This window comes from Leptosomus discolor, chromosome 4 (genome assembly GCF_034619465.1).
Source record: "Leptosomus discolor isolate bLepDis1 chromosome 4, bLepDis1.hap2, whole genome shotgun sequence".
Classification (NCBI taxonomy): Eukaryota; Metazoa; Chordata; class Aves; order Leptosomiformes; family Leptosomidae; genus Leptosomus; species Leptosomus discolor.
In genome coordinates this window covers 46,549,776-46,564,332 of record NC_141394.1, presented here as the reverse complement: position 1 = coordinate 46,564,332, position 14,557 = coordinate 46,549,776, and the positions used below count along the sequence as shown (strand labels likewise).

Below are 14,557 nucleotides of genomic sequence, written 5' to 3'. Positions count from 1 at the left end.
TATCCCAAGCAAACTCCCTATAGCAGTCTTTATCATGCTTCGGCCCATTTCCCAAACATATATACTTCACATGTTATCTCACTTTTGCCCTGACACAGATCACAGCTGCTCCTCATGAAAACAGCAGTTTCTTCCCTATTGCTAAAACAATCATAAATGACTTTCAGTCTACAGAACTTTATGTGACTTCATTGCCTAAATCCATTACTGGATTTTTTTTTGCGGATCAGATGTCTGCCTTTTGGCACTGTATTTCAGGAGAAGGAAGTTCCACTTTCTTTGAAGCCCCAGTTACTGATCTTTTTCAAATTGTTACTATGCCTATAATCAGTACTGGTTTCCAGAAGGTAGATTAAAGCTGACTTACACAGTACTTTTCCTTTGATGGAAGAAATGGTTGCAAAGTAAAGTACGGTAGGTCTCATCCACCCACACTTCAGCAAGCATTTGATATGAGATAACATGGGAACTGAATGTATTGAAAGGGGGAAGGCTACTCAGTGATTAGTTGTGGGATAATTTTGTTTCAATATTTTCATTAGTGATCTTGGCACAGGAGAATGCTGAAGGGCATGAATATGAAAAATCAACAAGAGAACCAAAATCGAGATTCTCTGTGTACTACAAGACTACAGAAAGGGTCTGAGCACTACTGTGTCATGTCTATTAAAAAGGTAAGCATGATCTCAGTATGCATCAGTCCAGCATTTACATTAGATATGGAAGTGCAATCATGTAAGGCAGTGGGGGAATGAATTCAATTCTTGCTGCTTGAGCTCCATGATTTTCTCTGGTGCTAGTAAAGAGAAGGGTTATAAGGATGATTAGAAAATGCCAATGTTCACTTATGAGGGAAGACAAAGGGTTCAAGGCTTTTAGCCTACCAAAACAAACGCTAAGAAGAATCAGTTTATTCACTGCAAATACCTCAGCAAAGGAAGCATCAAAATGGAAAAGAAGTAGTTAAACTGCAGGAGAGAGCTGTTTGAAGAACAAATAGATATTAACTGCAAGGCTGCTATTGCGGAGGGCCTAGATTCACCAGCTCATAAGAACCATCTCTTGTAAAAAATACGACTAGACAAGACCAAGGAGCGTAGTACATCTGACTACATCTTATGAAGTAATTAAAATTCAAGGCACAAAAAGAGTAAACAGGAAGAAAAAGCTTCCAGAAACACAACAAATGGAAAAAAAAATCATCAAAAATCTCTGTCATGCTTCAGCTGCCATGTCCCAACAATCAGAAACAAAGAAACATCGATGTTAAGAGTGTCTGATGAACCGAATGCCCACAGTCAAAGCATGAGCAAGAGGTCAGATGATAATATACAAGTAAGACTTAGAGTGATTAAATATGCCTAGTTAACTAATTAAAACTCTAGAGCATATCCCACCTGGAAACTCTGAAGTGCTTCATAAGCCTTAATGACCTACCTCTGGTGAAAAACCATGACTGTATCATGTACCGTTTTACAGCTAAGGAACTTTGGACACTGATAAAGAGAGACCTGATCCATCACAGTGTGGAAATACATGCTTAATTTAAACTACGAGTGGTCTCCTGCCATGCACTTAAGCGCTTTGCTAGATCATTGTAACGGGTCTGCGTGGCAAGGTTTTGGTAGCGGGGGGGTTACAGGGGCAGCTTCTGTATGAAGTTGCTAGAAGTTTCCCCTATGTCAGATACAGCCAATGACAGCTGGCTTTAAGACGGACCACAATCATAAATGTGAATTGCTATCCTCAGAATAACACAGCAATCATATACCAGGATACAAATGAAAAATGAGTTTTAATGACCACCAAGTATCTCTATTTGCATACTGTCAATTAAAAAAAAAACAGCAATGGAACACACCACTCAGCATCGTTCTGTAGACAACTGTGGGCCACTTACCACCATCACTCAGTCCACAAGTGACTCATGGATCATGATTTAGGAACCTCTGCTTACCCCAGGACATAAAAGAATTACAAACTATTGTCAGAATGTGCTGCTGACACAAGCAATAAAATAGGGCCATTCCAGTAAGGATGACATCTTTGAGCTTGCTCCCAACCTGGCTATATAGACCCAGATTTTCAAGGGAGCACTAATTTAAACACCTACAGTATAGCAGCACGCTTTCCAGAAAACCTTAGCACACAGAAACTCCTTGTATTTCAAAGCAGGTAGTACCTGGGTATCAATAAACTTGAAATTCCAGCACGTCCAGTTCAGTGCCTATCGAAGTACCATCAGTACTGAATTCATGTGCAAAATCAGATCCACAAAGCCATTGGGTATCTATTCCTATGGCAGAATACAATTTTTTCACTTTCAGTGCATAGTATGCTACTAAGAGTGAATCTGGGAAAATGATAATGAACGGTTTTAATGACTATAACTGAGACCTCTGGCCCAGTTTCCCCCCCGGGAAAATCCTACTATGTTACCACTGCATCAGGATTCTCAAATGCAATAAATTCTGCCATGGTATTATTGTTAAGCTATTTTATGATGCCATTAAATACTATGGAAGTGAATCAGCCACTGAAATCTGGCAATAAGCTCTCATACAGGCTTATAAATTGCAACTCATTGTTTCAAAATAAAAAGACTTAGTATTAACTATGCATGCAATTACATTGCTCGCACCTCCTAGGACATCAGGAGTCACACACTAGATTGCTATTACATGTATATTTCTTCATTTCTAGCTACCTGGATGAAGATGAAGACTCAAAGAGAGTAATATGAACCCTCTTAAAAGCAAAAATAAGCAGACCATTTATATTTTAACCAATGCAAAGGAAGTACCCATCAAGAAGAGTTTCTGAGACAATTAAGTAGCTAAATACATCATCACTGTGAATGTCAAGTTTACTGCTAAAACTCAAGAGAAAGATCGTTCTGAAATACTTCTGAAAGATGCTTAAAAAACATCCTAAATAAAGAAAATTATACTTTTCTCTGCCTTTAACCAATAACTTGCTGAATCATGTGTTTCTAAGCAAGCTTCACCACAGGTTCACAAATTACTTTGGTCAGCACCTACCAATGGCTAAAGGGCATGGCAAAACAATCTGACCAAGGAATAAGAAGCAAGCAATGGCTAAGGGATGCCCAGCACTAGACTACTAAACTCAGTATCAGCAAATTGAGACACTGGATATTTTCAAGCAAACAAGATAAAGCAACAAGAGGCACCTAGATGACTACATTTATTAGAAACTAGTAGCAAGATTCACTAAAAATGAATAAGCTGGACTCCTGAAGCCTGTATTCAGTTACTTCAATAGAAGACTTAGTTTTCAAATGGGATTCCTGAACATCCTGTACTGATTTAAGATAAACACACTTCAAGGTTAACACAAGAAGCACAAGGCATACAGAAGAAAAAGCAACAACTATCATAAAAACTAACACTGTGTTTAACCAATATAACCCTTCTTTTTGCCTTCTGCTTTAAATAAAATATATTTAAGAATATTTACCTTCGCTCCATGTTTATGCAGAACTTCCATGACATCATTATGAGCTTTTTCAGCTGCAACATGCAAAGGTGTCATGAAACTAGGCAGGGGGTGGAAAAGGAAGATATTAGTTTTACATTCCTAGTATGACAGCGTCCTTTGCAAAATTCAAAAATTTCAGAAACCTACTCTTTGTTTTTCTCATTAACATTTGCTCCTTTCCTGAGCAGTAATTCTGTAACTTGCTTCCGCTTCGGATGCACAGCGGCCACAGCACAGTGCTGCAAAAAAGTAAATATAAATTATATTTCAACTACAAAGAACTTTAAGATGCATGACTTCATCTCTTATTCTGCTGAACATCAGACCACAAAATTTACAAACAGAATCCATCATATTTCTGCCAAAACATGTAACATACTGAACAAAATACAAGCTAGTGATCAATGCTAAGTTATCAGAAAAACAATTTTCATTTTAAAGCTATTTGTCACTTATAAAAAAAGCACTACGTTCCCAACTACGTTAACACGATATGAGGACAAAAATCAACACAGAAAGCATGAACAAGGCAAAGACAAAGGGCTTGAAACAGCCTGACTTTCTACAGAGGGACTCCAAAGGGGTCCATTAGGATTCTGCTGCTCTTATCAGATTAATGTGGCTTTTGAATGTTGCTTTGTTTCTTCTTCTATTTCAGTGTGTAGTGAACCTGTTAACCTAATGGCAACTGTTATACACCCAGTTACATATTTTGAAATAAATGAGCAATAAAGTTCTCTTAGAATATCTTCTTTTCCACACTATGAGAAAGTTGTCTTTCACACAGTGCTTTTCAATGTTCAAGCCTGTCCTTGTGGGAACACCATACAGCCCTTTGCTAGGTGTAACTATTCTCCTGAATGTGGCTGTGGTCTGCTTGTCAGTTTGTCTGTGCATTCAGCACCCAGAAGTGAGCGCTTTGTTCCCGCCTCTTTTCTTTAATCCTCTGCAGAGACTAGACTCAAGCTGACATTTTCAACAGTGGCCCTACCAATGTATTCCTGAGGCCTGAAATCACAAAAGCATGGTTCCAGATAAGCTCAACATCATGCTTTAAAATCAGCCCAGAAATGCTTGACTCAAGGTTGGATGTCTCAAGATAGCAGACTACAAGAAATAGGAGATATTTTTGAATATTTCTATTCATATGTTTACCCATGTTTTAAACCAGTAACCTGTAAAAAGCAGATCGTCTCCTGGTACAGAGTTCTCAAACTTTCCAATAGCAAAACAATAGCCTTTACAACTAGATAGACCCCAAACAGAATGCTAATAAGTAGCAGTAGTACCTGGTCTTTTGCCCAGTTTCAACCTTCGCTATGAAGTAAATGCCACTCGAGCTTCCAAACTGCTGTTAGTCAGCAGAAAAACGTCCAAGTTTTGCAAAGGCAAGCTTTGTAAATAAACACTAAGATCAATTTTGCTCTGAAGAGTGGCAGAGTTTTTGAGGCTTTGCAGACAATAACCTATCTATATTTCCTGCCATTATGATAAACCAGCACTAAAAGCCACATAAATGCTGAAATACTGCCAAACCTCGGAGCAGCACTGAAACATAAACCAGGTGCTTGCTTTGGCCTTTGTGGGGTAATAGGGCACAGGCCCCAGTGCCCCATGGTAAAAGATACCACGCTTAGGACAGGAATAGCTCAGTTAGATTGTACGTAACCTCATCTGATCCTGGAAGCTAAGTCCTGCCACTTGGATGGGAGACCACTTGGAAATCTCAAGTACAGGAGGCAAAAATCGAGAAAAAGTGAGAAACGCTTACTGAAAACAGTAAACCAAAGACATCAATAGAGCTAAAATATCCCACTTTACCTAGCTGTCTCTGCAGAATGAGCAGGCAGAGAAGAGTAAAGAACACCGTATGACTACAAAGTTATCATTACACAGCTAAAGAGATGCCACATAGCAGCAGCTGATATATTCAGGAAGAAAAGGGCAACAATCATCCCAAATTTCCTACTGACCTCATGTTCAGCCTCTAAATATCTCTTATCTGTCTTGCTTCTAAGTTCAGACTACAATGCTAAGCCCTCCATGGAGAACAGACCATATGGATGCTTGGTACTCAACACACAATGTTCTGATCACAATCACGTTTATAATACTAAATACGCAGTTGTATGCCTGCAGCTGAGACCTACCACTGTGACGAAAATTTTCCACTGGAATATACCATAACTATAATGGTTTTAATAATACGATCGATCCCTCTCAACTTCAACATCTTCACTGCATCTGGGATACTGGTAGTGTTCTTTGCCTCCAAACAATGAAATAAGAGCAGGATACTGTCAGGAAAGTCTCAAAGACCCCTGTTTCCATAGCTATTGTGGTGCTATTCCAATCCTGAAAGACCCCGAGATATACACTTAGCATCTACTCTCACCAGAATTTTACATACCCTATGAAGAAAATTTGCAATCCAAGTTAGCCCACATAAAATATTAAGGAAGCACTGGGCCACTGGAATAGAATTTAACCCCAGACAAAGCACAGCAACTGACCAACAAAAAAAAGAGGGTGATGGGAAAAAACCAAGAGAGAAGTGAAAAACGAACAGGCTAGGAGTGGATGGAAGGCTTCTGTAATCTACCAGGAAGAAAAAAAAAGTGATAAAAATATTATATGGTGTTTTTCTGTAACGGTGATTTTATTTTTATATATAAAGTGTTTGATGGCAAATCCTCAATCTCAGATGATGCATATATTTTCACAGTGTAGAAATAAAACTACTCAACTAGCACTACCACCACATTTATCATAGAACAAATGGATTGACTGCCTAATCTTACCAGTGCAGTCTCATGCGACTGTGGCTGCTTAAAATTAATGATCTCCAAAGCAAGTGTCTTTTTCACTTTGGCTAGGTCTGCCTCTCTGGCTGCTTGCAGTAAAGAGTGTCCTTTGAATTCATCTGTTAGAGGAAAAAGATGCATTTAATATTCAGCAACTTGTCACATTTATAAATGTTACTGAAGAAAGGTAGCTATACTCAATTAAGATGCAATAAGAGTATTTCTGTACATCTTCCGATAGTAGCTGACCTCGGGACACAGAACGTAAACATCATTTACTGAAACCAAAGGAACATTCTGAAGAAGGGAAGTGCTTCCTTGAGTAAAACCCTTATAGCTTTTCTCCCTCTTATCCTGCACCCACTTGATATTAACGGCATATGTGACATCTGAATTACCTACATATGTATTCAAGTGAGCGCAATGCTATTACATCCGCTTCAGAAAAAAAGCATTAACATTGCTTTTCAAAAACCTTACTGTATTTACAGCTACAAATAATTCAAAGTAAAGCCTGAATAAATTTATACAATTTATATATAATACTGTATATATATAATTTAAATATAAAATATTAAACTGTTGGTCTTAAAAAAAGCTAACCAGCTAAGCATTTGAAGCCAGTCTGCTACAAAGATGAAACAGGTTTTGATAGCAGCTGTATCTTTGCAAGTACGCAGAGGTAATTTTGTTATTTTCAGTGTTGCATCTTGCTCAGTTCAGCAACTGGTTCATTCTGGTTGTAAATAATTTTGAATTTGAAAAGGACTAAAAGTGTTTCTCTTAAAATGCAAATGAAAGGTAGGTTAGCAGGAATGATGTCTGAACCTGGGAACTAGGAAAAAAAAAAGCTCAATCTCAGTAAAAATATCAGGTTTTTTCTTTCATAAGCAAGCTTGAAATGCTAAGCCTGATAAGAGGGGCTTTCTTCTCCCACGCTTGTTTTAACATCTGGTGCATTTGTGGATTTAGAAATAAAAATAAATATAACAACTTTTAAGTTTTTGTTTCAAATAGTATTCAAATTTCTTTGTAAACAAAGCATTACTCAAAGCACAGTCAAATAAATCTTGAAATAACAAATAAATGTAATATTATGCCTAAAGTATAAACCCAAAGAACTCAAGAATATACGAAACATGTTATTTTGGGTATGCAAATACAAGATGTCCCATCAAGATACTGTTAAATTTGGCCTAATGCTCACATTTGTGTACATGTTTCAGTGAATATTAATGGACATGAATCTTTCCCCACTCTTCTCCAGGAACTATAAACACAGAAATAAAACAAAGTTTAAATACTTTTTTTTCGCTTGCTACTTTAAGTAAATGGTAAAGTAACCTGCCCCAAAGCCAGAAGCATCTCCTAAATCAGCCTAGAACAGAAAGTAGAGAAGTAGCTAAAAGATATTAACGCCCTCCTCTTTTCTCCTAGAGCGAAGTTTTCTGCTGCACATGATCTCACCACCTTCACACGCAAAAAAAAGGGACAGATGACAACCTCACTAGCTGTGATTGAGTAGTGCAGGATCACATTCTTAGCGTGTCAGGGCTTCTACTATACTGGAAAGGTGACAGACAAAACCAAAAGCTTATTTATAATTGAGTTCAGAATCTACTTCTCAAGAAGGAATTTTCTGTAACTTCATAATGCTTCGTTTCCATACTTGTCCCATTTAATTATGCTTTACAGTTTATAACAACAAGAAAACAAATCCCCAAAAGAGGGTAAACAAAGGCAGACAAATTCAAACTAGAGCTGAAACACTGTTTTGTAAACAGCGTAAGGATTGCAAAGACTACAAAAGAAGGTGCTGGAATTTCCATCTCCAAGTTTGCACACTGAAGCTACCTACCTTCTGGAAGTTACTCTAAGTGTGATGTAGAGCCTCCATACAGAAGCTGCTATGTGATTTAACTGGACTTGAAGCATCAAAAACCACCATGGTCACTGATTCAGTGTTGCTTCAAACATTTTAAACTTAAGAAAACCAGGCAATATCACAAATGGTATATTAGAGGTATCTGCATATTTCAAAGTGAGAGACACAGCTGCAACTACTCCTCTGCTTCCCATCTACTTGAGAAGTATGATGAAGCTGGTTTGAAAGGAAAGCACCCCTTTACACCCACAGACAACTGTTTCCAGTCTGAAATCACTTACAGGTCAGTCTCTCCCTTAGCTCAGGTGTTGGAGCCATATCAACTGCACTCTTGCCGTGGCAGTTGACTAACGTGGGATCCGCTCCATGACTCAGCAGGAGAGAGCAGACCTCCACACGGTTCTTGGAAGCAGCCTCGTGCAAGGGGGTGAATTGCCAGAGGTCCATAGCATTCACACAGGCACCATGCTAGTACAGCAAAGAAAGCTTTCTATTAGTAAGAAATCAGCTTCAACAACTGAAAGCTTACAGATTTTCATTTCTCATAAAAAACTGGTTCCATTCTTTCATGTATGAACACATATACAAAACAAAAATTAATTAAATTAATTATAAAAATACCTATATATACAAAAATACTGTTGACTCCTCCAAAAAACGGTAGTTTCTGTATGAGCTAGTTTTTCACTAGAACACATTTTTCCACAGAAAAATTCAAATAAATGAAACTTTACTATCTGTCCAAACCACTTACGTGGGGGGAAAAACCCACATATACTGTACCACAGAAAGACCTAAAGTTGCAGGCTTCTGAAATGACAGACAGGCTGTTTGAAACCTGTTAGTACAGAAAAAAAAAAATCTTCCTTTTCAACTCTGGTATAAACAGTTCGTACCTCACCTAACACATCTAAATCTACAGTAATTACTTTCCATCCTTCTGCTTACCTTAAGCAGCAGCTCTGTAACCTCATAGTGTCCATAGGAACATGCGTTATGAAGAGGTACAAGACCACTGTATGGAAGAAAGCAAATGACAAATTTATTTAAGCAGCATTTTTGTAGAAGGAGGAACAATTTTCTCTGAGAGATGAACAGAAATCAAATTAAATATAAAATATTTAAAAATTAAATTACCAAAAAATTAAGATTCACAAACCAATGGAAAAATCTAACCTTCCCAAACAGCATGTTACTTAAGATCGGCATTACATTTTTTTTTGTCCTAACAGGCCACAGATGTTTAATTTACGACTAAGATTAGCATTAATTGGCTTTGAAATGATCTTTCTTCAAGCTATTAAAGGGGTGAAAAGTCCCATTCCATGTTCAATTTGGTCAAGAGAAGTCAGTGTTTTGTTCCTGCCTAAATAAGAACTCCTGTTTATTTAAAATGCTATGTGAAAGTCAAAACTCCCCAGATAATGTTAACTTAACTCCTGGGTATATTATAAAGATGCACAACATCCATAGAAAGCAGATTGAAATTGCTGCTCCCAACTGTGGAATAACCTGATTTTACTCAATTTTTTACAGTACAACCTATTTAACTGTGTAAGATACTTCTAATAAGAGTCCCTGTAATTTTTGTATAGCTATACTACTGGAGGCCATACTTAAAAATCACACTAGCGAAGTAAATAACAGGGACCTAGTCACTAGCATAAGACGTAATAAAAAAAGTTATGCATTGAAAGGGAGATGAAAAGAGGACAATTATTACAGAGGACAAGAGGAGTTTAATTCAAGCGAAGCAAGACAGGCTAGTTATGGCTCAACAAATCAGAATGCATAATAGACTTAAAACAATAATCAACCCTTCATCATTTATGAAAAATACAGGGGATGATTCCCAGAATTGCAAAATCAACTCGAAGAGCATTAGGATATCAAGACTAGACAACAAGGTAAACTTAATTGTAACCTAGATGCATCCAGTCCACGAAACAATCAAAAAACCTGCCCTCTTCCAAAATGATGGTCATCTAAGAGGACTAAGGCCTTCAAATCCCATCAGCAAAGACAGTCACTGCAGCAATCAACCTGGCCACTTCTGCACATAACCTCCCCTTTTCTTTTCCAGTACACTGTGACTTTGTGCACAATAGTAGTAAGGCAAAGAAAGGACCAGTGGAAAAAGAGCTGCTTCCTTGGCTGTGGTCCTCTTCGGGAGTAACTAGAAGTGACAATCATCTTGAAGATGCAGCACAGCTCCTCAGGACTCTCTCTGAAGTGACCCCATTGAAGAAAATCTAACAGGTCTATAAAATCAATTAATCAATAACCTAATTTAGCTCCATAAATTATAAATTACATCTATTCATAGTCTATTTACTTATAAATTATGTATAAATAAGAAACAACAAGAAAAAACAAAACACCACACTGATTGCAAATGTGTGATGTCGCTAAAAAGAATGGGAGCTTACTGGGATGTCAGACATTTCTAAGTATGCTTGGGTTGGTTTTAAGCTTAATACAAAGTAAATGTATTGTTTTTCCTTTCTTTCCTTCTCTTCCCCCTCACCCTCACAAGTTCAACTAACTTACTTTTCACAGTTTTCATACTTCCCAAGTGGATCATTCAAGCCTCATTAAGGTATCTACACTAGAATTTTCTACGAAGTGATACAGAAATTTCAGGAAGGTGTGAAATACCTAAAACTTGCTTAACAAAGCTGGATCTATCTGAATAGATATTACTTTACTGTGGAGTTTTTTTTCACTTGCATAATGTGTCATCATTTCACAACAATTCTCATCAAAAAAGCCATTAGGGCAGACAAAAGTGCTACAATTAGTCAATCTTCAAGAATTTAAGTATGCTTGGGACTGGTTTTGGAAAGAAGAGAAAAGGAAAAGAAAAAAGCTAAGATCTTAATTTAAAAACTCTTTTAAGACTAAGCTGGACTCAGCAGAAAATGAAAATATAGGAAGTGCCTCAAGTTTGCTGATGGAGACAGAACACATATTCATTGATATCTTACCTCTATGGACCCTGAATACGAAATGCATGCCCTTAACCAGGGGACCAATTTCTACAATGTTAGGACTAAGCTTTCCTATCAGACCACCGCGAGAATTGTCACCTTAGAGTTCAGAAACATATGGCTGAGAACAATCTACCACATGTATTGTTCCAGATTTCTGACGGCTGCACACTTTTTATTGGTATCTTACATAATTACCATCCTTACTGCAAAACCAGAATTAGCTTCTATTGTATTTTGATTTTTGCTGGCAACACCAACCAAGACAGATCTCCAAGGACCACTAGCTGTGAGTACACGAGCTTTATTGATAGTACTTAGAATTACATCCATATCTATCCGACAAGATAATGAGACTATAGATACATTTTTCAATGCACATTTTGTCACTAAGCCCATATACCTTCTCACCGTCACCCTCCCTAAAATAATACTATTAGTCTATGATTTCACAGGGTAGTCTGTGCACAGAAATAAAGAAAAAGGTTTGGAAAAAAAATGTAAAAGTGTAATAGAAGACCTAAAAGAAGTGCAATCACAGCTAATCTGTTATTGGGGCTCTAACAAAAGTTTATTTATGATGAACCACACAGATTTTGGAAGCAAACGTGCCATTCTCAGCCAACTATTTGAGATTACACTGCAATGTGAAACAGAGAAATAATTCTTCATCTTGATTAATACAAAACGACTGCTGCAAACAGATAATAAATCAACTCATTTCACGTACCCTTTGTCCTTCGCATGCACATCTGCACCATGCTGAAGCAGAAGCTGGACTATTCGAACTCTGTTGTAGCCTGCTGCTAGGTGTAAAGGAGTGGACTGCAAAGTAAAGCAAAACAAGATGAATGGGAGCCACATAAATTTGAAATCCTGCACTTCTTGCCAGTTAAATACTCTTCGTTTCTCTTACATGTTGGATCAAGATAAGTTACACTTCCCCTCTGTGATTAGCCAAATCAACAAACAGACAGCACATGCAAGCCCTTCCTACTGTCAAATCAAATAAATGCTCCTTAAGGTGGGGAAGAATCCAGGTATCTCCTAAGGCAATAACAAGCTTATAATTTATGGTTAATTTACATAAAAGCCCAAGTTTGTTTTTGTTTCTTGGGGTTTTGTTTGTTTGTTTTGGTTTTTTTAAATGCAATAATTCAATTAATTTTTTTAATGCTAATTATTTTTTTTTAATTCATGAGCGAATTTATGCAGCTCAGGCCACATACTCACAGGTTACAAGGCTGCCTGAATGTACATTTGTTGTAACAAGTGCACAAGAGGCAGACTGCACAGGAAATAATGCATTTATTTCATAGCAGGAATGGTTGTCTTCAGCTCTGCACCAAACAAGTAGCTGTACATGTTCTGTACTTGCTAAGACATGCCAAGCAATCTATATGCAGTTTGCAACTTCTTGCAAAATACACATCTTTACCAGTAATGCACCTTGCTGTACAGTAATAGAGTAATAACACCTTTCTCCATAGCTAATTTGTAAGAATTTTAACTGAAAGCTTTTGAAGTTGACAACAATAACTCCTGACGACGTTTATTTTAAAAGCTTTATATTGTGAAACAAATTTTGTGTGCTGTCTCAGTCCAAAGGAACTGATTTCTTACACAAATGGATGATGCTGTTTCCTCCTTCCCGAGGTCTAAAAGTGGAGGACTTTAAAGGGATCTTTGTTGCAATTTATTTTGTGGTGAGCAACCAGACAACGCAATTTTATTACAGTAAAACCCCATACATAAACCAGCTTGAACACATGGCAAGATTTACATATGTCACAATATTAAGCCAAGTACAGATCCACCATCAGCATTAAAACATCATTATAGTATTACAGGTGAGACATCACATTTCACAATTATCAAGATTTAAAAAACAAAAATCAAGACAAATGGTCTCATCTGTGGTAAACAGCAGCAGGTGCTATATATCCATGAATAGTATGGATTTCCAGGAACTAATACATATTTAGTATGACCATAACTTCGGAGTAGTCTGTATTGTATTTTGCTATAGTCTCAACACTCTGCTACTTTGCTCCAGAAAGAGTAACTACTTTGACACCTACAAAGTGTCCTGCGTACTATAGTGAGGACACAGCTTGTACTGTCAGAAATGACAGCACAGGGCATCTCTAAGAAAAACATCTGGGTAACTCAGTTTATTTAGGTAAGCTGTTATGCAAGTTTCTGTAAGACCCATCTTTGGAATTATCCATACTCAAAATAAGGATCTCTAACATTCCTAACCCGCTTAAATTCCGCCCTAAAGTGTCTCCAAAGTACAAAATGCCACCACCAAATGACCCAAAATGGATCAAATCTTTCAAATATCTGGCCATACAAATAATTAGGATCTATTATTCTGTTTCAGAAAGGCTTCTACTACTGAATTAACAACTTGGACTGATCCAGAAGGTATTACATTCTTTTCACATTGTCCTGGGTTACAGTGTAAAATGTGCCAAAAGAAAAAAAAAAAATATTCTGTTACCATCTTCAGGAGCTGTTGAGACCAGGTGGGGCGGTGCTCCCTGCCTCCCCCCTCTGGACTATCTCCTGTTACTGGGCACAACAATGCCTTATCGCCTGACCCATCGATAACTCGCTCCTGGGCTATCTCCTGTTAATGGCCCATCAAGGAACCGCCTCACGACTCCCCATCCCATTGTGAGATGCTCCGCCCGGGGGGGGGGGGGAAAGGAGCCAAGCAGTCCATGCCAAATAAAACCGGAGATTTTGAACACCCTAGTAGCCTTCTTCCACTGGATTCCCAGAGGAGCTTTTCCCCCCACTGGAGTTCCAGAGGACAAGAGCTACCTACCTACCACTGGACCTTCGGAGGAAGACCAGACTCTTTTACCTGATTGCTGCTTCCACAGAACTACATCCATCGCTTCAGGAGGACTGCAGCCAGCATCTTATCGGACTGCTACTGCCACCCTAACAGGGGGTCAGGTTGTATTCCTGACTCTGTCAGTGTAAACCAGTGGGTTGTTTGTTTTTTCCCTGCCTTGTGTTATATATATATATTAGTACAGAACTCTTATTCCTATTCCCCATATCTTTGCCTGAAGGCCCGTTAATTTCAAAATTATAATAATTTGGAGGGAAGGGGGTTGCACTTTCCATTTCAAGGGAGGCTCCTGCCTTCCTCCGCAGACACATGTCTTTCAAACCAAGACACACATCTGCCCCTATTATAAAATATCTGGCTTCTGCATACCATAAACACTAATGAAAATGTGAATAAAGATTACACGACTATTGACATTAGCAGAATACTTCAGTACTGTTTATTCTGACAATTGCCTTGGTTTGCTTACTAAATCCAGTTTTATCAACTGAATTAACTCAGAAGATCT

The 14,557-nt window shown here is 37.9% G+C and overlaps 1 protein-coding gene across 1 annotated transcript in view; it reads right to left on the bottom strand.

The window, feature by feature from the left end:
• The window catches only part of TNKS (tankyrase), a 144,041-nt gene that overhangs the window by 33,005 nt on the left and 96,479 nt on the right, over positions 1-14,557 (bottom strand). The window contains exons 6-11 of the mRNA XM_086464640.1: positions 11,911-12,005; positions 9,139-9,205; positions 8,472-8,658; positions 6,303-6,424; positions 3,649-3,740; positions 3,481-3,559 (exon numbers count right to left, since the gene is read on the bottom strand). Coding sequence (XP_086320766.1) covers positions 3,481-3,559; positions 3,649-3,740; positions 6,303-6,424; positions 8,472-8,658; positions 9,139-9,205; positions 11,911-12,005 — 642 coding nt within the window. The remainder of the gene's footprint in view (positions 1-3,480; positions 3,560-3,648; positions 3,741-6,302; positions 6,425-8,471; positions 8,659-9,138; positions 9,206-11,910; positions 12,006-14,557) is intronic.